The sequence below is a fragment of the Solea solea genome, chromosome 17 (assembly GCF_958295425.1).
Source record: "Solea solea chromosome 17, fSolSol10.1, whole genome shotgun sequence".
Lineage (NCBI taxonomy): Eukaryota > Metazoa > Chordata > Actinopteri > Pleuronectiformes > Soleidae > Solea > Solea solea.
The window spans coordinates 24384748-24412717 of NC_081150.1; the positions used below are offsets into that span (position 1 = coordinate 24384748).

General features: G+C 44.6%; 1 protein-coding gene across 3 annotated transcripts; it reads left to right on the top strand.

Moving 5' to 3' along the window:
- The first annotated feature begins 2538 nt into the window (after positions 1-2538).
- On the top strand, positions 2539-18973 carry cep170bb (centrosomal protein 170Bb). Of its 3 annotated transcripts, XM_058612968.1 has the most exons (19): positions 2539-2744; positions 3283-3420; positions 3509-3598; positions 6420-6498; positions 7022-7080; positions 7373-7457; positions 8536-8637; positions 8727-9230; positions 10080-11161; positions 11718-11894; positions 12532-12649; positions 12818-14533; positions 15018-15243; positions 15776-15932; positions 16895-17059; positions 17409-17497; positions 17614-17707; positions 17960-18011; positions 18139-18973. In XM_058612968.1, exons 1-19 carry the CDS (start codon positions 2574-2576, stop codon positions 18336-18338), a joined length of 5304 nt encoding a protein of 1767 aa, XP_058468951.1. In that variant the 5' UTR covers positions 2539-2573; the 3' UTR covers positions 18339-18973. The 3 variants fall into 3 exon arrangements, with proteins under 3 accessions (XP_058468951.1, XP_058468953.1, XP_058468954.1); XM_058612970.1 differs by lacking the exon at positions 16895-17059; XM_058612971.1 differs by lacking the exon at positions 11718-11894.
- The last annotated feature ends 8997 nt before the right edge of the window (positions 18974-27970 follow it).

A 27970-nucleotide genomic window follows, 5' to 3' on the forward strand; every position in this document is an offset into this window, starting at 1 on the left:
TAATGAGCTGAGGAGGCGGGGCTTGGTCACAGGTCAGTTATCACGATTTTACAAAGTTTTATAGATACAATATGTAAATATGTGGGGAGGCGGAGTCAAAATGTTTTTGTACGTGCGTCGTCTGTGAAATAGAAAACTAAACTCATAACTGCCCCCTAGTGTTCAACACACACAAGATGCCAAATTATATTCAACTGATAAACTTGATCAATATTGATTCATAACTGGTGATTAAAGCTCATTGTTTTTTTTGTTGATTATATAATTGAAATATCTTTTGGTTTCATGATGAATAAACACATTATTCAACTTTAAAGAACTGAACAAGTTTATATTTAATTCACAATTTAATTCACATTAGAAACAACAACAAACATCTGAACTTCAGGTTGACACTTGGTATCTTAGTAGGAAAATAACTGGCTCCATTTTTCAGTCCCCTTCCCTTGTGGTACCAGAGTAATGGTACAGTCAGGGCGGAGCTAGAGCCACAACAGTCAGCTGATTGGACGAGAGAAAAGTGTCCCTCCCCTGTGACGGTGTTTCTTCAACGTTTACAATCTGTCCTCAGACAAAGACAAACATAAAAAACAGCTGCTCGATCGTTTTGTGTTGTTGTCTGCTGTGTTGTCTGTCTGTTGTGTTGTTATCTGTTTTGTTGCTGTCTGTTGTGTTGCTGTGTTGTTGTCTGTCTGTTGTGTTGTTTGTCTGTTGTGTTGCTGTCTGTTGTATGTTGTGTTGTGTGGCTGTGTTGTTGTCTGTCTGTTCTGTTGTTTGTTGTGTTGCGTTGTTGTCTGTCTGTTGTGTTCGATGTCATCCGTTGACATTGCACTGGTACAACGTGACAATCCGTATCATCAGACACAGTCCACACTCTGCCTACTAAGTAAAGTTACTGTTCTGAACTATTCTGAACTGTTATAAGCTAAAGAGTCCTGAATCAGAAACAGCTAAGTTTAGCTAGCTATAGTGTTGTAGTACTCAAGATCGGTCTTGCACTTTTTGAAGGTCTCGGTCTCGTCTCGGAATCGACTGCATTTTTACTCGGTCTTGTCTCGGTCTCGGACGAAGCTCTGGATTTTATTTTAACTGTGGGGATATCAATAAATTGCCTGTGCATTTATGGATTAACTTGTTAATATCATTACTGTGATTTTGCGTAAATCCTATTGCTTTGGGTACAACCACTAACTTGACTTATTTATCATTTGAAATATTTGTCACCGTTAAAGGCTGTCACCCCTCCCGCCCCCCCCCCCAAAATGTGCATGTGAGTGACAGGAGAAGAGGCCGTGAGAAGATGTCAGCCAACTCATCTATAATAAAATGTGGTTACCTGAACCACAAAGACTTTTTGTGCATAGATACCTCCAAAATGAAACGTGTAAATTCTGCACAGCGACACTAACGGAGAGAGCTGGGACCACGTCCAACTTTTACTACCTCGGTCTTGGCCCCTCAAAGTCTTGGTCTCGATACACTGTGGTCTTGGTCTTGGTTTAGGTGGTCTTGACTACAACACTAGCTGAAACATTAGCTTCAAAAGCAGTGACTAAAATAACCAGTCAAGCACAAAGCATTATGGGACACGTCGCAGCAATGCCAGCTGTGTTCTTGTTTTTGCCAGCAGAGGGAGCTGTGTTCTTGTGAGCTGTGTTCTTAATTAGGTATAACTCTGCTTTTCACTTTTGTTGTCGTGGAAACCAAACAGTACATCTTTCCACAACAAAGACAAATTTAGAGACAAGTTTATCCGTAATGGAGCGGCAAAGATCTTTCCAAAAAGTGGTGGTGTAGGGACACTTCCACAACAGGTGCACCATTGTTTCTGGACATATTCCACACATATGTCGAGCTGAAACCTAACAGGATAATACCTGTGTATGATTTTAAATGAGACTTCTCTTACTTTATTCGTAAGGAGGTATTTGTAGGGAAGGTTCCAGATACTTTCCCAGTTCAGGTTATCAACAAAACCAGACCGACATTAGGGATACTGGTGACATCTTTCTGGAATAAAGAGCCAATGTTACGATGATGATTCCTCATAGTGATAGCAAAACACACGCCCAGCTGAGGTCACTTTAGGGTCCAAAGATGGTAAACAGTCCGGTTTGGGACGGGATGGCGTCCATAACAACTGCAAACTCTTTTGGGGTGATTGAAATGCCAAAAGTGTGAAGGAATTCAGAATAATTCAGCAATGTTCCATTATCATTTAGAAGTTGACATAGTAGAATTATGTTATTATTGAACCAGGTTTTATAAAATAAAGATTTGTTTTCAACTTAATGAGCCGGTTAGTCCAGATGCAGCACCTATGTGGGGAGAAATTGTGTTTGTAAATTAACGACCATGCTGAGAGCATTTGTTTGTGGAATTTAGATCAAATTAAGGGAATTTTTTTTTATTTTAAATATAGTTAGGTATAAAATTCCATGTAGAGACCCTCTTCTCATGTGGAGGATAATGTGGGAGCGGAAGTCACTTTTACTTTGAAGGCTTCAGTGAGGCTCTTCCGGTGTCGCGGTCGTTGACGCGGTGCGTCCTGACGCAGGAGCGTTTGTCCGCGGATGCGTCAGGAGGAGCGAGATGCCTCAGCATCAGCATCAGCATCAGTCTGCGCGCTGAACCACCGCCGGTACCGGGACATCGCTCATGCTCTGCCCGCCCCGCAGTGCGGCTGCCCGGGATTCTGTCTGCGGAGAAGCCGCGGAGCTGAGGAGGAGCAGCGGCATCTGGAGGTAAGTGGAGGAGGAGGAGGAGGTGGAGGAGGAGGAGAGCGCTCTTCTCTCTCTCCGTTTGTGATGAGCTGCTCCGGTTCATCCAGTGTGTGTGTGTGTGTGTGTGTTATCGTGGGTGCGGCTCGATGATGATGACGATGATGATGATGAAAACAGGTTGACCCGCTCCAAGGACACTTCCTGTGAGGTTACAGAAGCTCTAGAATCATGTCACGTGATATGACGAATGACGTCATGTCCGCGCGTGTAAAGGATACATTTTTATTGATAAATGAATCCATGAATCTGACAGTCGGACTCCAGATCCACATCTCAATTCAGTTCTAAAGTAGAATCCCGGTCCAGACTGGACCACAACCAGGTTTTAAGGAGATCACATAAGACATGATCACATGATCATATGAACTATTGTCACACACTTGTGTCTTTGTTGTCAGTGTTTGTGTCTTTTTATGATAATGTCATTTATGTATTTATATAAATACACAACTACAAAGAGACAGTGTGTGTGTGTGTGTGTGTGGACTCCATTTCCCAGAATGCTCTGGGCTTCTTCAGCAGGTCAGTGAAGATGAGTGTGACATCATGGTTCCTGGTGAGCAGCTCAGGAACTCGACATCGACTCCCCAAAGAGATGATCTTTGTGGGACGAGAGGATTGTGAGCTCATGCTGCAGGTGACGCTCTGAACATGTGTTATTGATTGGTATTGATGACACCGGTGACTGATTGATTGATTGATTGATTGATTGATTGTATTTACAGTCTCGTAGTGTGGACAAACAACATGCTGTTATCAACTACAACTCAACCACTGACCAACACCTGGTCAAAGACCTGGGCAGTCTGAACGGGGTGAGAGACACACACACGCACACACACACACACAGGTATACATATGTATAAATGACATCATACGTATGATGTCATAAGAAGCAGCAGAGACTGTTGATAACAATTATACTGATATTGACTTTTAGTTATAGCATCATAATAATAATGATGATATGTATGATAATAATCTTCTTCTTCTTTTCCTTTGGGCTGCTCCCTTCAGGGGTCGCCACAGTGAATCAACCTCCTCCATCTCACCCTGTTCTCTGTATCCCCCTCTCTCACACCAACTAACTTCATGTCCTCTTTCACTACATCCATAAACCTTCTCTTTGGTCTTCCTCTGGACCTCCTGCCTGGCAGTTCCAACCCCAGCATCCTTCTACCAATATACTCACTATCCCCCCTCTGTACATGACCAAACCATCTCATTCTGGCCTCTCTGACCTTATCTCCAAAACATCTAACATGTGCTGTTCCTCTGATTGACTCATTCCTGATCCTATCCATCTTGGTCACTCCCAAAGAGAACCTCAACATCTTCATCTCTGCTACCTCCAGCTCTGCTTCCTGTCTTTTCCTCAGTGCCACTGTCTCTAGACCATACAGCATCGCTGGTCTCACCACTGTCTTGTATATCTTTCCTTTCATTCTGGCTGATACTCTTTTATCACACATTACCCCTGACACTTTTCTCCACCCATTCCAACCAGCTTGAACACGTTTCTTCACCTCTTTTCCACAATCTCCACTGCTCTGGACTGTTGACCCTAAATACTTCAAATCCTCCACCTTCTTTATCTCCACTCCCTGTAGCCTCATGGTTCCACTTGGGTTCCTCTCATTCACACACATATATTCTGTCTTGCTGAGACTAACCTTCATTCCTCTCCTTTCTAGAGCATATCTCCACCTCTGGAGCTTTTCCTCCACCTGGTCTCTGCTCTCACCACAGATCACAATGTCATCTGCAAACATCATAGTCCATGGAGATTCCTGTCTAACCTCATCTGTCAGTCTGTCCATCACCACCACCAACAAGAAGGGACTCAGAGCCGAACCTTGATGTAGTCCCACCTTCACCTTGAACTTCTCTGTCACACCTACAGCACACCTCACCGCTGTCTCACAGTTGGCATACATGTCCTGCACCAGTCTAACATACTTCTCTGCCACTCCAGACTTCCTGTATGATCCTCCATGTATGATAATAATAACAATAACAATAACAATAATAATAATAATGATGATGACAAGTTTCCTCACAATGGAACACACACACACACAGAGACACACAAGGTTCCTCACAGTGGAACACAGACAGACAAGGTTCCTCACAGTGGAACACACACACACAGACACACAAGGTTCCTCACAGTGGAACACACACACACACACAAGTTTCCTCACAGTGGAACACAGACAGACAAGGTTCCTCACAGTGGAACACACACACACACAGACAGACAAGATTCCTCACAGTGGAACACACACACACACACACACACAAGTTTCCTCACAGTGGAACACACACGCAGAGACACACAAGGTTCCTCACAGTGGAACACAGACAGACAAGGTTCCTCACAGTGGAACACACACACACAGACACACAAGGTTCCTCACAGTGGAACACACACACACACACACACAAGTTTCCTCACAGTGGAACACAGACAGACAAGGTTCCTCACAGTGGAACACACACACACACAGACAGACAAGATTCCTCACAGTGGAACACACACACACACACACACAAGTTTCCTCACAGTGGAACACACACACAGAGACACACAAGGTTCCTCACAGTGGAACACACACACACAAGTTTCCTCACAGTGGAACACACACACACAGACAGACAAGGTTCCTCACAGTGGAACACACACACACAAGTTTCCTCACAGTGGAACACACAGACACACAAGGTTCCTCACAGTGGAACACAGACAGACAAGGTACCTCACAGTGGAACACACAGACACACAAGGTTCCTCACCGTGGAACACACACACACACAAGTTTCCTCACAGTGGAACACAGACAGACAAGGTTCCTCACAGTGGAACACACACACACACAGACAGACAAGATTCCTCACAGTGGAACACACACACACACAAGTTTCCTCACAGTGGAACACACACACACAGACACACAAGGTTCCTCACAGTGGAACACACACACAGACACACACGGTTCCTCACAGTGGAACACATACACACACAAGGTTCCTCACAGTGGAACACACACACAGACACACAAGGTTCCTCACAGTGGAACACACACACAGACACACAAAGTTCCTCACAGTGGAACACACACACAGACACACACAGTTTGCATGTTGTGTGCGTGGGTTCTCTGTGGGTTCTCCGGCTTCCTCCCACAGTCCAAAAACATGCAATGTGGGGATTAGGTAAATTGGACACTCTAAATTGACCATAGGAGTGAGTGTGAATGGTTGTTTGTCTCTATCTGTGTGTGGCCCTACTGTCCAGGGTGTACCCCTACTGTCCAGGGTGTACCCCGCCTATCGCCCGATGTAGCTGAGATTGGCACAGCACCCCCCGCGACCCTCTGGTGGAGGATGACTGACTAACTTTAACTAGTTTAACTATGATGTGACTGAAAATCTTCAGCTACCTTTTCTAAGAGTTTACAAATGCTAATGAGTTAAAACATCTGGGTCAAAGGTCGCTCTTTTAATAACTGTTACGTTTGGTAAACATATCCAGTTCATAAGGACAGACAGACAGGTGACTGACAGACAGACAGACACACACACACACACACACAGCATATAAACAGTAAACACATGTTGTTGTTGTTGTTGCAGACGTTTGTCAACGACCTGAGGATTCCTGATCAGACTTACATCACTCTGAAGATCTCTGACGTCATCCGCTTTGGATATGATATCCTCTACGTGTGTGTGTGTGAGGGAGTGAGTGAGTGAGTGTGTGAGTGAATGAGTGAGTGTGTGAATGAGTGAGTGTGTGAGTGAATGAGTGAGTCTGTGAGTGAGTGAGTGTGTGAGTGTATGAGTGAGTGAGTGAGTGTGTGTGAGTGAGTGAGTGAGTGAGTGAGTGAGTGTGTGAGTGAGTGAATGTGTGAGTGAATGAGTGAGTGAGTGTGTGAGTGATTGAGTGAGTGAGTGAGTGTGTGAGTGAGTGAGTCATTGAGTGTGTGAGTGAGTGAGTGAGTGTGTGTGAGTGAGTGAGTGAGTGAGTGTGTGAGTGAGTGAATGTGTGAGTGAGTGAGTGTGTGAGTGAGTGAGTGAGTGAGTGAGTGAGTGAGTGAGTGAGTGTGTGAGTGAGTGAGTGAGTGAGTGAGTGAATGAGTGAGTGAGTGAGTCATTGAGTGAGTGAGTGTGTGAGTGAGTGAGTGTGTGTGTGAGTGAGTGAGTGTCACTGTTATTGTTCTTGACCACCTCTTCACACTCTCATATCTACATTCTGGAGAAAAGCCAACACAAAGTCCCAGAGGAGGCACTGAAGGTCAGTGTGTGTGGGTGTGTGTGTGTGTGTGTGTGTGCGTGTGCATGTGCGTGCGCGTGTGTGTGTCCTCTAACTAGATGTGTGTGTGTGTGCGTGTGCGTGTGCGTGCGCGTGTGTGTGTGTCCTCTAACTAGATGTGTGTGTGTGTGAGTGTGTATGTCCTCTAATGAGATGTGTGTGTGTGTGTGTATGTGTGTGTCCTCTAATGAGATGTGTGTGTGTGTGTGTGTGTATGTGTGTCCTCTAATGAGATGTGTGTGTGTGTGTGTGTGTGTGTGTGTGTGTGTTGCAGCATGAGAAGTACAGCAGTCAGTTACAGAGTGTGAAAGTTTCAGAAGACGATCGAACGAAACCAGAGAAGAACATCAAGACACAAGGTACTACTACTACTGTACTAATGTACTATTACTACTGTACTACTGTACTATTACTACTACTGTACTACTGTACTACTACTGTACTACTGTACTATTACTACTGTACTACTGTACTATTACTACTGTACTATTACTACTACTGCACTATTACTACTGTACTACTGTACTATTACTACTACTGTACTACTACTGTACTACTGTACTATTACTACTGTACTAGTGTACTACTACTACTACTACTGTACTACTACTTTACTACTGTACTATTACTACTACTACTACTGTACTACTGTACTACTACTACTGTTGTTGTACTACTACTACTACTACTACTGTACTACTACTACTAATGTACTACTACTACTGTACTACTACTACTACTAATGTACTACTACTGTACTACAGTACTTCTACTAATGTACTACTACTGTACTACTACTACTATTGTGCTACTGTACTACTACTAATGTACTACTACTACTGTACTACTACTACTAATGTACTACTACTACTACTACTACTGTAGTACTGCTACTGTACGACAGTAGTACTACTACTAATGTACTACTCTAACTGTACTGTGAGTGTACTCTAACTGTACTGTGAGTGTACTCTGACTGTACTGCTAGTGTACTCTGATTGTACTGTGAGTGTACTCTAACTGTACTGCGAGTGTACTCTGACCATACTGCGAGTGTACTCTGGCTGTACTGCGAGTGTACTCTGACCGTACTGCGAGTGTACTCTGACTGTACTGCGAGTGAACTCTGATTGTACTGTGAGTGTACTCTAACTGTACTGCGAGTGTACTCTGACCATACTGCGAGTGTACTCTAACTGTACTGCGAGTGTACTCTGACCATACTGCAAGTGTACTCCGGCTGTACTGCGAGTGTACTCTGACCGTACTGCGAGTGTACTCTGGCCGTACTGTGAGTGCACTTTGGCCGTACTGCCAGTGTACTCTGACTGTACTGCGAGTGTACTCTAATTGTACTGCGGGTGTACTCTGGCTCTACTGCGAGTGTACTCTGACTGTACTGAGAGTGCACTCTGACTGTACTGTGTTGTGTTTCAGAGGCTCCGAGTTTTGGTCCCACTCCTCTGTACGGTCAGCCGTCGTGGTGGGGAGAGGAGGATTATGGGAGTAGAGGTCTGAGCTGTGATGAAACACATCCAGGTACAAAAATATGATGTGATGTTATTCTTCACGTCTTTATCTGCTGGGCCTCATGTAAGGTTTTAAATAAACATCTCTGTTTCTGTCAGAAATGCACAAAGACATTTTGTCTGGAGATCCAGATTCTGGATCTCTGTCAGACTCCCAACCAAAGACCGTCTTCGGCTCCTACCATCGTGAAACGAGCTACTTTGAGATCCCCACCAAAGACTTCCAACAACTCAGAACCTCGGTGGTGGAGCTTCATGAAATCCCCACCAAGGACACGTACATGCTCCCGCCCTCCCCTCCCACTCCGACTCCACCCGTCGTTCAGAGCCACGCGTCCTTCACCATCGAGTTTGATGACTGCACACCTGGAAAGATCAAGATCAAAGACCACGTCACTAAGTTCTCCACCCGCCAGAGGAAGCAGCAGGCCCCACCCTGCAGGACGAGCATCACAGCCGCAACTGCAGAGGTGATGTCAGCAGATAGCAAGGTGGCTGACTGGCTGGTCCACAGTGATGTCAGCATGATGAGGAGACGTCCAACATGTGAAGACGTTTACAGCACCAAGAGTGACCTCGCTGTGAATATCAAGACCCTCAAAGGTCAGTGTAGCAGCTGTTCCACCCTTTACTTTGTTCTTTGCCTTGGAGCTGCTACTGGTGACTGAGTTGGTGTGGTTTTGACACATGCAGATGAAGAATGAATGAGATGAAGGTTGATCTAGTTGCTCTTCTAGTGATTTATTGATACAAAGTAGAATGACAAATTAAAATAAACTTAAAGTCATAACACTGATTCATGGCTTCAACACGGTCAAAGAAATGTTTGCCCTCTCAGCCACGCCCAGCTGCTGTGACCTCAGGTCTTTTAAGGGCTTCTTCCCCCTTGGGCTCCACCTTTGGTCTCCCAGTCCTCCTGTAGGTGGGGGTAAACACCTCTTTGGCCAAGTGCTCTTACACAAACATTCACTAAGCCACACACTCTCACACACACACAAGGAAAGAAAACAAAAATTTAACACAAATATCAATTTGGCTCCTACAGTCAGAGTCCAGCATCAGAGACAGTCCACTTCTTCTCGGTGTAGTTGTTAGTGGCAACAACACCTCACGCTGTCAGAAAAATGACCTGTAGAAAAAAAAAAACATGAGTTGATGAAGCTGAATTTAATTTGTTTAAACAACAAACCAAACATTTCTGATTTTGTTTGGATCAAATGCAATGATCAAATTGTTTGGATCATTTTAAATGCAGTTCATGTTCAAACGCAGCTCTCAGACAAGGACACCATGTCACCATCCTTTTAACAACATCAGCCACAATAGTCACTGCTAAGCTAACTTTAGAAAGACGACTCTAAAGCCAGGTGCTAGCCACGCCCACTGTGCTCATTGGTCCACGTACTAGAATTCATGTATCAAGGAGGTTGATTTCTTTATTCGTGTTTTCAGGTCATCACCATGAGGACGGAACCCAGAGTGACTCAGAAGACCCAGTTCTCAAAGGAAGGAGTAAGTCACACCACTCCATCCAATCAGAGCAGTCAGAGGCATCACAGCCAACCGTCCTGCCCGGTGGGTCTGTCCACCGTCAGTCACCTGTTCCAGCGCAGCAGCTCCACCAGCCGCTGCAGGACTCTCCACCCAGAGTGGCTCCAGCCTCACCTGTGGCCCCAGAGCGCCCCCTTTCCCAGAGCCCCCCTCAAGCTCCTCTAGCTCCATCGCCCCCTACAGACACAGCCAGGCAGCGTCCCCCCGAGCACCTGACCCAGCAGGCCTTCATCATCGAGTTCTTTGATGACAACCCGCGCAAAAAACGCTCACAGTCCTTCACACACAATCCCGCCCACTCGGACTCATACTCTGCCCTGAAGGCAAAGTTGGAGCGCAGGAAAGGCAGTGAGAGGCCGGCATCTGTGCACGGTCACATCCCTCCCACCCAGCAGGTGACAGTTCCTCTGAAGACTCAGGGCCATGGCGGTCCCCAGAGGTCCAGCTCTCTGAAGAGGGAGAAGACAGAGGGGGAGGTGACCTTGTCTACTTCCTCTTCTCCTTCTTCCACGGGATTTGTCGTCAGACCCTTCGGTAGCGTTGGGAAGAAGTCCAAGCTTGCGCAGGAGTTTGCTGCTGAATTCCTAAAGGATTCCAGTCGGCAGGACTTTTCCCCAACAAGGGACAAGATGTCTCCTCCACCAATGTCTGCCCCACCGGTGATGGAGTTGCCTCCACACGCAAGGATTCCCTCTCCTCAAGAACCTCCAGCACTGTCCTCAGTCTCCTACCCCTCCTACCCCCTGCAGACTCCAGCAGTCTCACAGACCTGTGTCTCACCCAGTGCAGGGCACACCGCTGTCCCAGTGCTGTCCTCTGGACCACAGGTGTCCTTAACACTCTCCCAAACCGGAGACATTGAAGGCTCACAGAAGACAGTCAGGAACGAAGAGGACGACAGTTTGAGTGACGCTGGGACCTACACCATCGAGACAGAGTCACAGGACAAGGAGGTGGAGGAAGCTCGCTGCATGATTGACCAGGTGAGTCAAACTTAAACCATCCTCTGCTCTGGTAAAGGGATAGACCAGGTTTTTTACATCTTCCATAAACCGAACAAAGCTCTCAGACAAAGCCGTTGTCCATGTTCCTGACATCTTGTGACTGTTCACCCAATTTCAGAGAGTTATGAGCAACTCTCTGCTCTGCCTCCATCATCAAATAATCAAATCATGTTTAGGTGTTTAAACCATAGACCGAATATTTAAAAAAGTGAAGCTGATCATGAAGTATAATACACTGAAAAGCCACTGATTACAAAAAGAACTCAGTTTGTTTGGTCTCAATCACTAGTTTCAGCTCTTATTCAATAGAACATGGTGGCCATCTTGTAAATTATGACAGCTGCTTTTGTCCAGGTTCAGGATCTGTGAATTAAGACAAGTCTGTCAGTTAACAAATGGACCAATGTAAAAAGAGGAGACCGGTTCACAGGATCAGACTGATGGTTTTCAGTGTTGGTGTTCACACATGTTGTCACACAGGGATGCATGAAACCTCTTCTCCTTCTTGACCCTTGACCCCTCCCCCTGCATGCAGGTGTTTGGCGTCCTGGAATCTCCAGAGTACAGTGGTGTGAACACAGGAGTGTATAGACCTGTAATAAATGGTGGCAAGGATGAACGAGCTAACCTGCCTACTGATGGTAGCACTGTGGACCCATTGCATGGCTTTATCCCAGCTGCTCTCAGTGGCGCCCCCTCAGGCCCCATACAGGTAAAAACCTCTGCAACCTGGAGAATCTGCTGTGTAGCATGTTGTGATCCCAGTGCCTGCAGACTGGTTTTCCCTCTGTTCATTGATCTGCCAACCATTACCATCAAGTCTCTTCTTTTTTTACCTGTAGGTCGATGTATTTTGCACTTAGTTGTTTTTGTTAAGTGTGGTTGTATGAGGGACTGACACTGTGCTGACAGTGAGCGCCCCCTGCTGCTGAGAACCAGCCTGAGACACTGAAGCTCACGCTCAGTGACAGCAGGGACTCCTGTGTCCCCGCGAGTTCAAATCACTGACTTTCTCTCTGGACTTTGGTGCAGGAGAGTGAGTGGTTTACAAACTTCAGTTTCACAGTGAGATAAAGACATGATCATGTGACGTAGACATCAGAAACTTGAACTGACATAGACTTTTGTTAAGTGGATTAAATCAGTTTTTGTCTCCGTTGGCAGCCATGTTTTCTCTGTGTCTCAGGCTGGATCTCAGCAGCAGGGGGCGCTGAAAACTGCTCATCCAGCCACACTTTAAATAACCTGGACTATCCCTTCAAGTTAAAGATAGGATTCTTCACACCGCCTCACAAATTCATAATTTTCTATCATCAGGTAACTTTTTCCCATCATGCTTTGTCTTGCAGGTTCCAATGGCTCCTGTTGCCGGTGTGGAGGGACCAAAGTGGGTTTCACGTTGGGCCAGTCTGGCAGACAGTTATGCTGAACCTGGTTCTACTCCACCTCAAGGAGAAAGTCTACAAGGTGAGTCCAAATCCAAACCTGTGTTTGAACAGCTGTTGTAATTGCTGTGAATCAAACCTTCACACAGGTTCACCCTGTCCCTCTGCAATGTGTGCATTTAAAAACCTCGAACTGTCCCTTTAACAAGGAAACTTTTGTAATTAAGTTCACTGACATTGTGTGTTGTAGATTTGCACTTTCTAAACAGATCGATGGGAAGTTACAGCTACGACAATTCCGAATCAGAGTCAAGTCACGGGTCCAGAACCAGGCGGCTTCTTCCCCAGGTGCCTCCAGAAAAGCTGGACTCTGTCACACCAAGTGTCCTGATTTGCCATGAACCTTACCAAGGACTGGAACCCTTGGACAAAGTGTTTGTTCCTCCCCTTCCACAGGACCCCACCCACCACCTGTCCATTCAGGATGATGTGGACCCAGACAGCCTGAGTGATGCCAGCCGCTCAGATGATGGACACATTCTAGAAAAGACAAAGTGGAGTCAGGCCAGGTCCGGAGCTGTGTCTCCAGGCCTCCCTGGTCCTCCGTTTAAAAGTCAGGAGAAAGGTTCTCTGTCAACCAAAACCACCTCCTTCTACATTGGCTCTAAAGACCTTCCAGGTAAACCGGACCAGGTCTGGAGCCCTGTACAGTCTGAAAGGATACCAGACCCTCCTGCAAAATCTGCCCCAACCACAGTCCTGATCCGACATCTTAGTGGACATGAACCCAGGAGGACAGGCATCAAACCTAACAGCTCTGCTCCAAACCTACACACACAAGACAAGGACTCTGTTCCAACTAAAGACAGCTTTGTGCGACAGGAGAGCTTCACCAGAGAGCGGCCCTGTGACACAGTCCAGATGAAGAAACTCCCTCACATTTCCAGCCACCCATCCATCAGAGACCTGGAGCAGAAGAGGGAGAACAGCCAGGACACACAGTGTTTCCTTCACGATGCTGAAGGGACATTGTCTCCGCTGGACATCAAGTTTCCCTCAACTGGCTCAGGTCATAGTTCAAAGAAAGGCGGCTCCTCCAGCCACATGGACGACTCTCTGTCTGGTGAGTCGGATGTGGACACTGCGAGCACTGTGAGCCAAGTCAGCAGCAAAAATGCTGCTGTTAGTTCTGCTTCTAAAAAGCGTCCCCCTATTAGCAGCCTACAGAAGAAGTCTTCTTCTACCCCGTCCGTACAAGAAAAGGGACGGCAGCTCACTGCCCGCGAACGTCTTTCTGAGAAACGCCGAAACCCGTCGTCTGTAGATGCGCCAAATAAGGCGGCCACGGTAAAACGCTTCCAGATTCGCCGCAGTGCGGGGAATCGTGGCTCTCTAGATCTGTCTGAGGGCCAGCAGGATTCTGGTATGCACTGGACTGAAACTGTATCATCTGACCACGAAACATCACGTTCGTCCAACCGCAGCAAAAAACCCATTACCCCTCTTCAGAGAGATGACAACGGTAAAACATCCAAGACCGTGACTCAGCAGGTTCTGACACGCTCCAACAGCCTGTCAGCACCACGTCCAACCCGAGCGTCCATGCTGCGACGAGCACGACTCGGTGAGGCCTCAGACAATGAAGGTGCAGAGACCGACCGGGGATCCCAGAACTCTGACAGTATCCCAGTGCCACCCAAAGCTTCAGGCGAGGGGAAGAAGCTGTCCAGGCTGGACATCTTAGCGATGCCCAGGAAGAGGACGGGCTCCTTCACGGCTCCCAGTGACAATGAGACCTCATCCACAGGCCGCTCCACTCAGTCCACCCGCAACACGGAGCCCACCACCTCCACAAGGAAAACATCGGTGGGCGATGTCCGGCAGGCAACAAGCAGAGGGGGCGGAGCTTCAGGAAAGCAACCAGTCACCCATACCCGATCCAGTGGATCCAAGTACTCCAGTTCAGGTGAGTCCAGAATATGATGGCACATTTCCACCGGTGCCACGAGTGATGAGTGACTTTACACCAGACTCCTGTAATTGTTACAGATTAACCCATGTTTTTAGCATTGTTAAGTAGTTTTAAGTGATCTACAGTTCGGCTAGATTTGTGTGTGGGACGTCTCTTCCTGTGATGACTCTCTGACCTGACCAGTCAGTGGCCGCAGTCTGACCAATCATCACATAGTTACCTACTCAGCACGAGTAGAGCCGGTGGAAATACGTCATTAGTTGACAGTGAGCGACACTTCTTTTAACGTGTCTTTATCTGATGACTTGAAAGCTGCAGCTCCCCCTTGTGGCACTTTACAATCATTCACTTATTGTTGTTGTATGTGCTGTTGAGCCCATGGAGACAGTTGTTGTTGCCATGGAAACACATTTTGTAGTTTCTGGTCAAAGCGATCAGCTGATCAGCTGATGAACTAAACCTGAACAAATGCTTCCAGGTTTCCGTCGCAGACAGAAGGACTCGGAGTTCTCCTCGTCGTCTGAGGAAGATTACGGAGCAGTCAAACGCTCCTCTCATCCTTCCACCTCCACCCACACTCTCCGCAGCAACCACGTGACTGCAACGCCGTCCAAGTCCATTTCCCTGGAGACGGAAGAGGACGAAGACCAGAACGAGGCCGATCCCTACCAGAACTGGTCCACCCACAGTGCAGAGATCGCCAAGTAAACATCTGTGAAACTGTTTGTCTTTGGTTTGATAAACCTCCATTTTTGTGTTTTTCCATCTTCAGGTTTTTATTCCATAAGAAAACGTCCAGTGAAATGTAGAACATTTAAGTTCCTCTTGCCAGTAGGTGGTGCTGTCACTTTCTAAATACTGACATGTAGCTGTATGAGACTCTGGGACACCAACGTCCTCCATCTGATGTGTTTTACAAACTTTAAATTCAGAAAGTTTCAGTTTGTCAACACGTACATTTAAAAAAGTGCCACGCCCTTAAAAACCATGATGAACCGTATCATAAAGAAATTCAAATCTAGTTTTATTCTTCATTATGAGTTGAATGGTTTTATGGACTTCCTGTTTTATTTTGTGTGAGTCATGTGACGTGTTCATGTAGGTGGCGCTGTCAGCTGTAATTCACTGAATGAACTAATTAGTGTGAATGGATGAGGGTTTGTTTCCTCCCGAGTTTTTGCTGTATCTTTCTGGACGTGGACAGTGATTGTGTGTTTTTTTTAATTTTCCTCCCAGACTCAGTCAGGACTTGGCCAAAGATCTGGCCTTCCTGGCCAAGGAAATCCACGATGTAGCCGGGGACGGAGACTCTCTGAGCTCCGGCGTGGGCACAACCACCTCGCCCACTTCACTGCCCAACACGCCGGCCTCCACAATCTCTGCCAGAGAGGAGGTGAGCCACCTGCACCCCCTGCACCACAAACACCATCTGCACCACCTGCACCACCTGCACCACCTGCACCACCTGCACCACAAACACCACCTGCACCACCTGCACCACCTGCACCACAAACACCACCTGCACCACCTGCACCACAAACACCATCTGCACCACAGGTTGATGGTTCGGGTCTAGAACCTGGTTCTTTGTGTGTTCCCAGGTTAAATATGACACCACGTCATCATCACGCTTCATCTTAGCTTCCTCTCATGGAGTTCAACCATCTCAGGTGTTTCATCACTGCTGCTGCTCTGTGATTGGTTCCTCCATCACCATCAGGCCCCTCCCACCATTGATCCTAACATGTTAAGACTTAACCTGACAGTTTGTAAATGTAACGGTGTGTAAAGTGTAAAAAAGTGTAAACTGCTGCTGAGAACCAGGCAACTAAAGACTTGTGTAATAACATCTCCATCAGTTTAAGTTTCTACGACGTCTACGTCACATGATCACGTCTTTATCTCATCTCTGTAAACCACTCACTCTCCCACACCAAAGTCCAGCTGCTGCCTCCTGTGGTCACTTTATGTCACTGCCATCAATCTGAATGTTGGATTTCAAACACTGAAGAGACAAATCAGACATGTGAACTTAGTGATGGAGGCAGCAGTGTGTGTGTGTGTGTGTGTGTGTGTTTCCTGTTGTTGTGCGACTCACCTTTATTTTTACACTGTTTCAAATTTCTATTTTTTTTTTTTTCATAAAACCACACTCATTGCTCCGCCCTTGAATGAACTGGTTCTGCTGGTTGTGGGTCAGTTCTGGACCTGGTGACCAGTAGGTTCCTCCTGAGCGATCACATGTTCCACTCAAACATGGCCGCTGCATGTGTTCACGACGCCCGCTCGCCTCTTTGATCAGGAACATTCCGGGCTTGGATCACCAGAACCACACTGCCTCTACTCTCTTTCCAGCTGGTCCAACATATTCCTGAGGCCAGTTTAAACTTCCAGAAGGTTCCTCCAGGTTCTTCTGCCGTTTCCCACCTGGATGCAAACATGAATGAGCCCGAGCCTGGTTCTAAGCAGCAGCAGCAGCAGCAGCAGCAGCAGCAGCAGCGACAGTGGAACCGTGAAGAGGTCTCGTTCTGATCCCAGCGACGCTACGTTCACTCTGCAGCTCGTCAGACCAGCTTTGTATTATTCTATATTATCACTGCAATAATGAGGGCTAACGTCCACTAGAGGGCAGCACCAACATGCTGACAGCGGACCAGGTCGCCATCACGTCGCCGTTCCTTGTCACGCATTTCTCTTGTTTTTGAATTTGTCTATTATCGGGATTATGATCATATGACGTGTGTTAAGCTCCGCCCCTTGGTCGGTGTGAATTTCTGCAGTGTGAACGTAGCACACACAACAACACAACTACACAACAACGTAACGTCGTCTTGTCTCTCTGTGTCTTCACCGTCCTCTTCTCTTTCAGGTCATTCTAGATAATCTGATGTTGAACCCGGTTTCACAACTGTCGCAGTCGATCCGCGAGAACACGGAGCAGCTGGCCGACAAGATGAAGTGAGTCTGTGTGTGTAAGTGTGTGTCTGTGTGTGTGTGTGTATGTGTGTGTCTGTGTGTGGGTTAGTTCGGGTGACCTACTGACTTGATAATTGACTGTTTGTTTTTTGTCTCAGGGTTCTGTTCCAGAACAAGTCTGAGGTCTGGGAGGAGATTGAAGCGAAGATCAACGCTGAGAATGAAGTTCCCATCCTAAAAACATCCAACAAGGTTCTTGTGAGACTGTTGTGAATGTCAGTCGGGTTCTCTGGACCATTGTGAATGTCAGTCGGGTTCTCCGGACTGTAGTAAATGTCAGTCGGGTTCTCTGGACCATTGTGAATGTCAGTCGGGTTCTCTGGACCGTAGTGAATGTCAGTCGGGTTCTCTGGACCGTAGTGCATGTCAGTCGGGTTCTCTGGACCATTGTGAATGTCAGTCGGGTTCTCTGGACTGTAGTGAATCTTGTGTTTCCTGTTGCAGGAGATTACTTCCATTCTGAAAGAACTGAGACGAGTCCAGCGGCAGCTTGAAGGTAAACCAGTCTTTGGGGTTTAGTTTTTTCAGTTTTTGTTTAAACTGATCTTCTCTGTGTCACAGTGACATAAAGACGTGATCATGTGACGTAGATGAGTCTGAATGTCGTGTCTTTGTTGTCGCAGTAATTAACACCATCGTGGAACCTGGCGAAAACCTCTTGGCTGTAGCTGTCGGGCCGTCGCCGCTCGCTGCTCAGAGTCAACCGTCCTCGAAGGAGAAAAAACACGTCTCCAAAACCCGCGGTGGCTCCGCCTCCTCCAACGCTAACGATGGCACCAAACGACCGGCTCGCGGGTCCAACGGGCCTCACTACAAGGCCTGAGGAGGGCGCCGCAGGTTGTGACTGTGCAGCTGCTGATGAGTTCTGGAGACGTACAGCCAGAACTTTTAATTTGAAAGGGATTTTGCTGTGTCCTGTTTCATGTGTTCATCTCTTAATTGTGTATGTGTGAGATTTTATGTATGAAACACACGTGTATTAGAGATGAATCCGACAACATTGAAATGAGATACAGGCTAGTTTGATTGACAGGACTACGAAGCTCGTTATCTTTAACACGGCTGACCAAATCGGAATCATCGAGTCTTGGTCTGAACAACTGCTGCAGATTTGTATCCACGGAAACTGTCCAACACAAGCAACAGTCGTCCAGCAGGTTCATCATAGCCCATAGTAGTATTGGTGTGTGTGTGTGTGTGTGTGTGTGTGTTTTCAGATGTGGGTGGAGCTAAAAAGCTTGTTCTAATGTCTCTTCACTCCGCAGCCAATCAGAATGTATTTCCTGGTCACAACACAGAGCTGATTGGCTGATGCTGTGATGATGTCACATGGCCTCTCACCGCTGTGTTGTTGTGTAGTTGCTATGGAAACAGATAAAAAAGTGTCCACGTTCATTTGTTTTGTTTTGTGAGAATGTAAACAACAAAAATGTCAATAAATAAAAACATAAATGGAAACTTTTGAGTGTGGACGTAAAAGATGAGTTTGTCTGTGTGTTTGTGTGTCGGTGTGTCTGTGTGTGTGTGTGTTTAAGTGTGGAGCTAATAGAAGGTGAAAGTGTCTCAGCTCCGGGACGAGTAGCTCTTCAGTCAAGGTTTGTCCAGTGAGGACAAGGAACAGCTTCGGAAGGACTTTAACTCTCTGAAAAAGCAGCTATGTTTGGTTGTGGAGAACATCTTCACCTCCTCCTCACGACACTCTTCGGAGTGCAGTGGTCTCCATCCAGCAGCAGGAGACGCAGGACCAGCGCTGGGCAGGTCGGCCCGATGACAGACGGCCAACATGGCGTCCTCTAAAGTGTGTGAGCTCTGTGTCTTCAATGAGACGACAAGACACATGATGGACATCTGTAAAAATACTGAGCTTCACAGTTTAACTCAAACATTATTTTATCTGCAAAAACTATTTAATGAAACCAGGACTTTGATGTTTGTTAGAGATAAAACCGGGACTTTGAGTTTGTTAGAGATAAAACCGGGACTTTGAGTTTGTCAGAGATAAAACCAGGACTTTGATGTTAGAGATAAAACCAGGACTTTGATGTTTGTTAGAGATAAAACCGGGACTTTGAGTTTGTCAGAGATAAAACCAGGACTTTGATGTTAGAGATAAAACCAGGACTTTGATGTTTGTTAGAGATAAAACCAGGACTTTGATGTTGTTAGAGATCAAACCTCCCATCTCTATCTCTCTGTTTTGCCAACCTGTATAAATCATTCTCTCCATCCTTACTTTCCAACCTAGCATACAAGTCATCATACGCCCTTTGTTTGGCCTTTGCCACCTCTACCTTTACCTTGTGCTGCATCTCCCTGTACTCCTGTCTGCTCTCTTCAGTCTCCTCAGTGTCCCACTTTTTCTTTGCTAACCTCTTTCTCTTTATATTCTCCTGCACTTCCCCATTCCACCACCAAGTCTCCTTATCTACTTTCCTTCCAGACGACACACCAAGTACTCTCCTACCTGTCTCCCTGATTACATTAGCTGTAGTTGTCCAGTCATCTGGGAGCTCTCCCTGACCACCCAGATTCTTTCTCAGCTCCTCCCTGAAAGCCACAGAACCGTCCTCTCTTTCCAGCTTCCACCACTTTGTCCTTTGTTCTGCCTTTGTCCTCTTCGTCTTCCTTGTCACCAGATTTATCCTGCAAACCACCATCCTATGCTGACTTGCTACACTCTCACCCACCACTACTTTGCAGTCACTGATCTCCTTCAGATTACATCATCTATACAAGATGTAGTTTACCTGTGTGCTCCTACCTCCACTCTTATAAGTTACCCTATGCTCATGCCTCTTCTGGAAAAAAGTATTCACTACAGCCATTTCCATCCTTTTTGCAAAGTCTACCACCATCTGTCCCTCTGTGTTCCTGTCCTGGATACCAAACCTGCCCATCACTTCTTCATCACCTCTATTTCCTGCACCAACATGTCCATTGAAGTCTGCACCAATTACCACTCTCTCACCTCTGGGGATATTCTGCATCACTTCATCTAACTCACTCCAGAAAGTTTCCTTCTCCTCTAATTCACATCCCACCTGTGGGGCATAGCCACTAATAACATTTAACATCAAGCTTCACACTCATCAGTCTATCTGACACTCTTTTCACTTCCAGGACATTCCTAACAAACTCCTCCTTTAGGATAACCCCTCCTCCATTTCTCTTCCTATCAATACCATAGTTGTACAACTTAAAACCTGCACCTAAGCTTCTCGCCTTGCTTCCTTTCCACCTGGTCTCCTGGACACACAGTATATCCACCTTCCTTCTCTGCATCATGTCAATCAACTCTCTAGCTTTTCCCGTCATCGTCCCAATATTCAAAGTCCCAACTCTCAGTCCCAGACTCTTGCCTTTCCTCTTTTCTCTCTCTTTCTGAACCCGCCTTCCTCCTCTCCTCCTTCGACTTCGACCTTGCATTCTACTCTTATGGTGTATTTCCAGCGCCTCGCCTTGGCATAACATGGTTAGGTTGTGTTTCCACTAGCATAGTACCTGGTACCAGGTACTGTTTTTAGTACCTGCTCTTGCGAGGTTTCAAGTGTGCTAAGTAGGTATATGCATAGAGCTGCAACTATGATTATTTTCATAATCGATTTATCTGCCCTGTGGAAGTCCATGTTTAACTCGGGATCTTTCTGATAAGTAAGATTGGACTGAATGCAGCACTCAGGTCTAACAGTACCAGTATAGACCTTTCATTCTTAATTCTGAATATGTTCTTTCGTTGCTGAGGGGCCGTGAACAATACCTAAATAAATTAGGCACTAGTCTGCCTGACCCAGCTTCCATAAAAGATTTGCTAGATGATATTAGCAAGTGGCTAGCTCTTCACTCTTACCTTATAGATAAAGCTAGCCCATACAGGCGAGAAAGTCTACGCGCATACAAGTCTTACAAGGAATGTTTTTAGCACGCCATGTTGACTTGTCAACGCGCTAGCTACTAGCTACAACATTGGGCAGCATAGGTTTCATATGCATATGTGCACTGACACACACATGGTAGTCTAACAGAAAGAGCTGATAAATGATAACTTACATGTAATGAAGTGAGCGCTATAAACGCAGTAGCATCACCCAGTCTTGTCTTTTTCATGCTTGGAGCCACAGACCATGTCTATTTTATTTTGAAAGGGATGAGCTCCTGTAGGGATTCTGAAGAACTTGACACCATTGATGGTTCTATTTTCACAGCCAACTACGCTACATGTAGGCAGCTTATGTGTTGGTCTGGACTGGAGTGAGTTTTCTGACCCCAAACTGTGCGAGGTCATTGTCTGAGGTCAACAGAAGGTCATTGTCTGAGGTCAACAGAAGGTCATTGGTGACTTGCAATAGTGCTGTTTCTGTGCTGTGGTGTTTTCTAAATCCTGACTGAAAGTCCTCTAACAGATCATTGCTGTACAAATAATCTCTATAGGACGATAATTAGCCAGAACATCCAGGGCGAGGGTGTTTTTATTAGTAGGGTTTAATTACAGCAACTTTAAAAGACTGTGGCACACGTCTGTAAGTAAACGTTGTTGCAGGAATGGGGTCAAGGAGACAAGTTGAGGGTTCAGATCCTCCTGCCATTGAATTAACTAAGACGTTCTCCAAATGACAATGAGGTTGTGAGAACAACAAAGCTGTATTATTAGTGTGCAGGATTGTATTGTTTTTTTCTCTAATTGTTGTTACTTTTTTGTTAAGAAGTTCATAAATTCATTACTCCCTAGAGTTAGTGGGATGGTTATGAGGGAAAAAAAACAAACAATCAATTCTGATGCCATGAAAATGTATGGGATGGAAGGTGTGATTAAAACTGAGTGGGTTTATTAAGTTGTATCTACTTGTTTTTGTGTATTGATTATCAGAGAGCCATTATGTATGTATACAGTATGTATATGCATGTTGTGACTTACCGTATATTTCATGTGAAGTAAACAGCTTTGATCATGGCAGTGCTTTTGTCTCTGGTTGTTTTTCTGTTGCTATGTTTAAAAAAATTTAAATTATATATATATATATATATATATATATATATTTATGGATATATATATATATATATATATATGGATATATATCTATATATATATTTATGGATATATATATATATATATACATATACATATACTGTATATATTTATAAAACATGTTTATAATACACACAGGCCAGGAGAGCCCTGTATCATCTGCTTTTTATAGTCTATTCACATACAATAATAGACTTCATTGTTGTATTTGAATATGAAGCTGCAGTAGCCTACATGTGGATTATAATCCATGTACTTAAAGACGTAAATGCCCTTTAAATCAAAGAGGATGTCTCTGTTGATGAAGTCGTTGACGACGGCCTCTTCCAGAGTAAACAGTGACACCAAGTGGTGAACTATAGAACAGCACTTCACATGTGAACGACTGTGACTGAGACAAAATGTTTTTATTATTACGATAGAGGATATAAAATAAATATACATGACTTCTTTTTCTCAACAGTCATTTTGTACAGTGACATTTTGACAAATTTGCTGAAAAGGAGCGAAATAAAAGTTTTCTTTTTGTTAAATTTCCTGCCTTGAACTATTGCTGCCTTATCTATAAATGAAAAGACAACACACACACACACACACACACAGGTGAACAGACACTCCGCCCTGTACAGCTTCCTCATTCACTTTGGGGAATTAAGTGCAATAAAATGCAACATTAAATAACAGTTTTGTGTTTTTTACTCGACTAACAATTGTTAAACAATTGCTTAATAAAACATGCAAACAAAGCTTTTTATCGCAGGGGCTGAGCTTTGCAGACGAAGCCTAAGTCAGTCTGTACAAAGTGGGAAAAGACAGGCACATGCATTACTATAGAACAGAGACACATGTGTCCATATGGACACATCATCTTCTTCTGCCTTGCACTGCCAGGACTTAAGTGTCTAAAAAAAGACATTCAAAAACATTAAATACGTCTTGTTTATTATTTTACCACTGAATACTTAAAAGACACTTCTCAATCGTGTCAATGTCTCAGTGAAAGACATGAATCTAATGTGTTTTTATGTACAACTGCATTAAAAACAAGAGTGATCCTTACAGTCTTCAGATGTGTGACACAATGATGCAAAATAAAATATAGATTTATATATATATATGTATATATGTACAGTATATATAGATATTACGCCGCAAGCATCCACATTGTGTAAATAACAATATGCTACATAGTAAAGAGCCATAGAGCGAACAGAGGTGTGAAAATACACACACACACACACTCACACACTCACACTCACACTCACACACACACACACACACACACACACACACACTCACACACTCACAATTACCCCATGACATCTTCAGAAGAAAGCGGAGTGAAAAGGCACCGTCCACACAAACCAAAACATGGATCTGTCTCAGACCGAAGCTGAGACAAGTGAGGGACCCCGAGCAACAGCGCCACCTTCAGCCAGCTGCACACTGAGGAGGTGTTTATACACACACACACACACACACACACACACAACCCTAAATAAGTAAATCACTAAATAACCTGCCGGCTCTGTCCCTGTTTAGAGCTTCTATAGTTAAGGCAGAAGAATGTTTTCAAATGGTTACTTTACACAGATATATGGAAACAATTGTATACGACCTATATACTGTATGTGTGTGTGTGTGTGTGTGTGTGTGTGTGTGTGTGTGTGTGTGTGTGTGTGTTTTACAATAGTTCATTACGAGTACATTTCAAAATGCGTTGGAAAAAGGAACACGAGTGACTACTGTTGTCAAAGTAACACAAAAGTAACACAATACAAAACCTGTCAACTGCAGAAACACAAGCACAGGTGAAAGATTTACACTGGAGTCAGTTTTTGTCTTGATTTGCATAGTTAGTCCTACACAGCTTCAAGCTGAATAACACTGTGTGTGTGTGTGTGTGTGTGCGTGTGTGTCTGTGTGTGTGTGTGTGTGTGTGTGTGTGTGTGCGTCTGTGTGTGCATGCGTGTGTGTGTGTGCGTCTGTGTGTGTGTGCGTGTGTGTGCGTGTGTGTGTGTGTGTGTGCGTCTGTGTGTGTGTGCGTGTGCGTCTGTGTGTGTGTGCGTGTGTGTGGAGTACTAGCTGCTGGTTTCATCTCCATCAAAAGTGAACAGGCTCTAGTTTTCACCTGGCTATGACTGAGTGAATCATGTACATTACCTGGAGTTTGTCCTTTAAAGCTAATACATTACTGTATGTGTGTGTGTGTGAGACGTGTCATGTGATTAATCCAGGTGAGTGTGTAACATTGACTCGTGTTTTACTGGCAGATATTGAATACAGTGCTCATGTATGTTTAGTAAAAAGTAAAAGTAAAAATAGTTTCATAGCCTTAGAATAAGTTTGTATAAGAGCGTCGCTTTAGGCAGGTCGCCATCCTGTGCCATCCTGTGCCATCCTGTGCCATCCTGTGCCATCCTGTGCCATCCTGTGCCATCCTGTGCCATCCTGTTTTTACAGATGTTTGCAGTTTGAAGTGAAAGAAAAAGAACGCCGAGCAGCAGAAGCATGAAGACAGACGGGTGATTTACATCCTTCCTGGTATGTGAGGCCACTACACTCCACACACACACTCTCAGGGACAGGAGGGGAGTGGAGTCCCACCATCAGATGTCACTAATTATTACACATCAGACCAAAAGTGGCTCTGTGACGTGGGAGTATGTTCTGGTGTTGTTGCCCCCTGTCAGACAATAAACTCAACATCTTTGGTTTGTCCACATTGTCAGGTTTCACAAACAGTTTTCTGACATTATCTGGACTAAATGATTGGTCAGTGAATTCAGAAAATAATCGACAGATTCATTGATGATAAAAAAGAACCATTACTTTGTCAGTGAAGACCAAGTCAGAGCTAAAGGAGACAGAGGAGGAGATAAGGAAGAGTGTGGGAAGCTGACAGACTGCACCTCAGTGGAGATGCACAGCTGATATTAGACATGGGAGAAGAATCCAAGTGATAACACTGGTGTATTTCTACAGGAACACTAATAAACCCTGGATAATTCTTTGTGAAAATGTTGATTGAGGGTGTAACGGTGGAGCACAGGTGCAGTCATTATAGTTACACTGCCCCCATGTGGCCAAAAACAACCATAAATATGTGTAAAACACACTGTGCACATGAAAAGTGGGTTAGTGCGTTCAAACGTCTTTTTACATGACGAGGAGAAATGTGAAAAATGGGCATTACGATCACATCAGAGCAAACTGATGATGTCATGTGACTCATTATGAGTGTGTGATGAGGTTTTTACACGAGTGAGTCTGTATATACATACATGTATGTATATACATACATATATATACATAAATGTATATACATATATGTATATACGTATATACATATATGTATATACATACATATATACATATATGTATGTATATACATATATGTATATACATACATATGTTTTAGAACTGCTCTAAGATGAAATGTAATTAAAAAAATAATCAAACCACTTCATGGTCAAACCCTATTTTTTGATGTGTGATTTGTGGTGGTTTTCACAAAACTGTTTTGGTGAAAGAGGGATATGTAGAAGAAGAAGAATAAAGATGATGAAGATGATGAAGAGGTGTGTCTGTTTTGTATGACATATGCAACAGACATCTGAACATTTTGCTTTTGTGCCAAATCAATACAAATGACGTTTAGTACAACTTCTGAGCCATGATCAGGATTAGACCTGGACTCCATGTCCTAGTTTAGACTGCAGCCTAAATCAGATCTGTAAACATATCTGATCAGAACGTGATCTTCATGACCAACAGTTCACATTCTATATTTCAAGTCATCAGATCCACATTGACATTGTTCAGTCTTTCACGTGGATTTCACATTCCAAACCACCTCTGTATGTGGTTTGAATCAGCTTTGGAAAAACTGTTCAGACTTCCAAAAAACCAAGCTAGATACAATCTGGTTATGCTTGAAAGTCCAATTTGGGTCTAAACAAGGCCCATGTGACCGTCTTTGGCCAAGACACTGCTGTAAGAAGAGTGCATGGTATCACCTTCACACAGAGACAGGCTTGCTGGTTCATGCTAAGCTATGCTAGCTTGTTATAGCATTCTTGGGATTCATCTTCTCATGTAACTTTCCAAATATTGTGAATCTAATCTGGCTAAAGTCCACCACTGAGTGCATCTATAACAGTGACGTGCAGGTAGTAAAACACTAACGATGAGAAAAGAAAATCAATTTGTCCACTTGACCGTTTTCTGTGTGATTTCAACACTTCTGAATTGACACATTTCCTGTTCAAATACACGGGGGAGCTGCTTCTTCTACGCAGAGACTTACAATATAAAGGTAAGACCATACACCTTTTTCAATTTTAATTCAAAAAAACAAACTAACATTTAGATATTAAAAAAATAGTTTGAACTGCCCTTATATTAATAAATATTCTTTTATTTTTCTTGCTCTCGTATTGTTGAACAGTATGGAATTGATTAAAGCTTAATTAAAAGCTTTTAAAACAACTAAAGCTCATATATTTGTACATGGACGAGCGTCTCCTCAGTCATGAACCTCACTGCACGTCACTGCTACAGAATCTATGGTAACTGTGATAAATGAACGAGATCAACATTATATAAGAAATTAGAATCATTTCAAGAACAAGAAAAGAATAGTGAGCGCAGTGAGAGCTAAAGTGTCAGTGAAACATGTGCTCTGAGGGTGAGTGCGATGAAGAGGAGGAGGAGGAGGAGGAGGAGGAGGAACTTGTTCTCGTAGGTAAAAAAACTTCAACATATACACATGTGAACACACACACACACACACACAATAAATGATAAGAATGACATCAGTCTGAAATCAGGCAGTAACAGTCTCTAGAGGCTTTTATGTAGATATACTGTGTGTATATATATGTTAATGTTTTATATATATATATACACATACATACATATGTATACACATATATATGTACACAGTATATATGTGTACAGGGTACACAGCAGGGGGGGGGGCTGTACTGTGAGCTGCCTGGTACGTTTCTGTGCATGTTCGTGTTCACAAACCTTGAAAGTATTTATGGTCCACGATAAGTCTCTGCAAAGTCTCCACAATCAAGGTGTGGCTCTGAGATGGTTCTGATGGTTCTGATGGTTCTGAACTCCAAATGTAGTGAAGTACTCTTCCAAAGAGAGGTCTAAATACATGAACCCCAGCATAAGAAATGAAATGTAATATTTCCCTGCAACTGCATCTGTTTCTGACAGTCTGGGTCCCCTTCAGGTCAGAGTACACTAGAGACCACATTACAGGCCTTGACCTCCTGCGTGTCCTTTCATCTGTTATGGAACAATATTTACAATGACATCAACTATCGAGGACAAACATCATATATCACGTACACAGCTGCAGTTCTTCCTCGTGAGGAGGGCTATGGTTCTGTGTGTGTGTTACTTTCATCAGC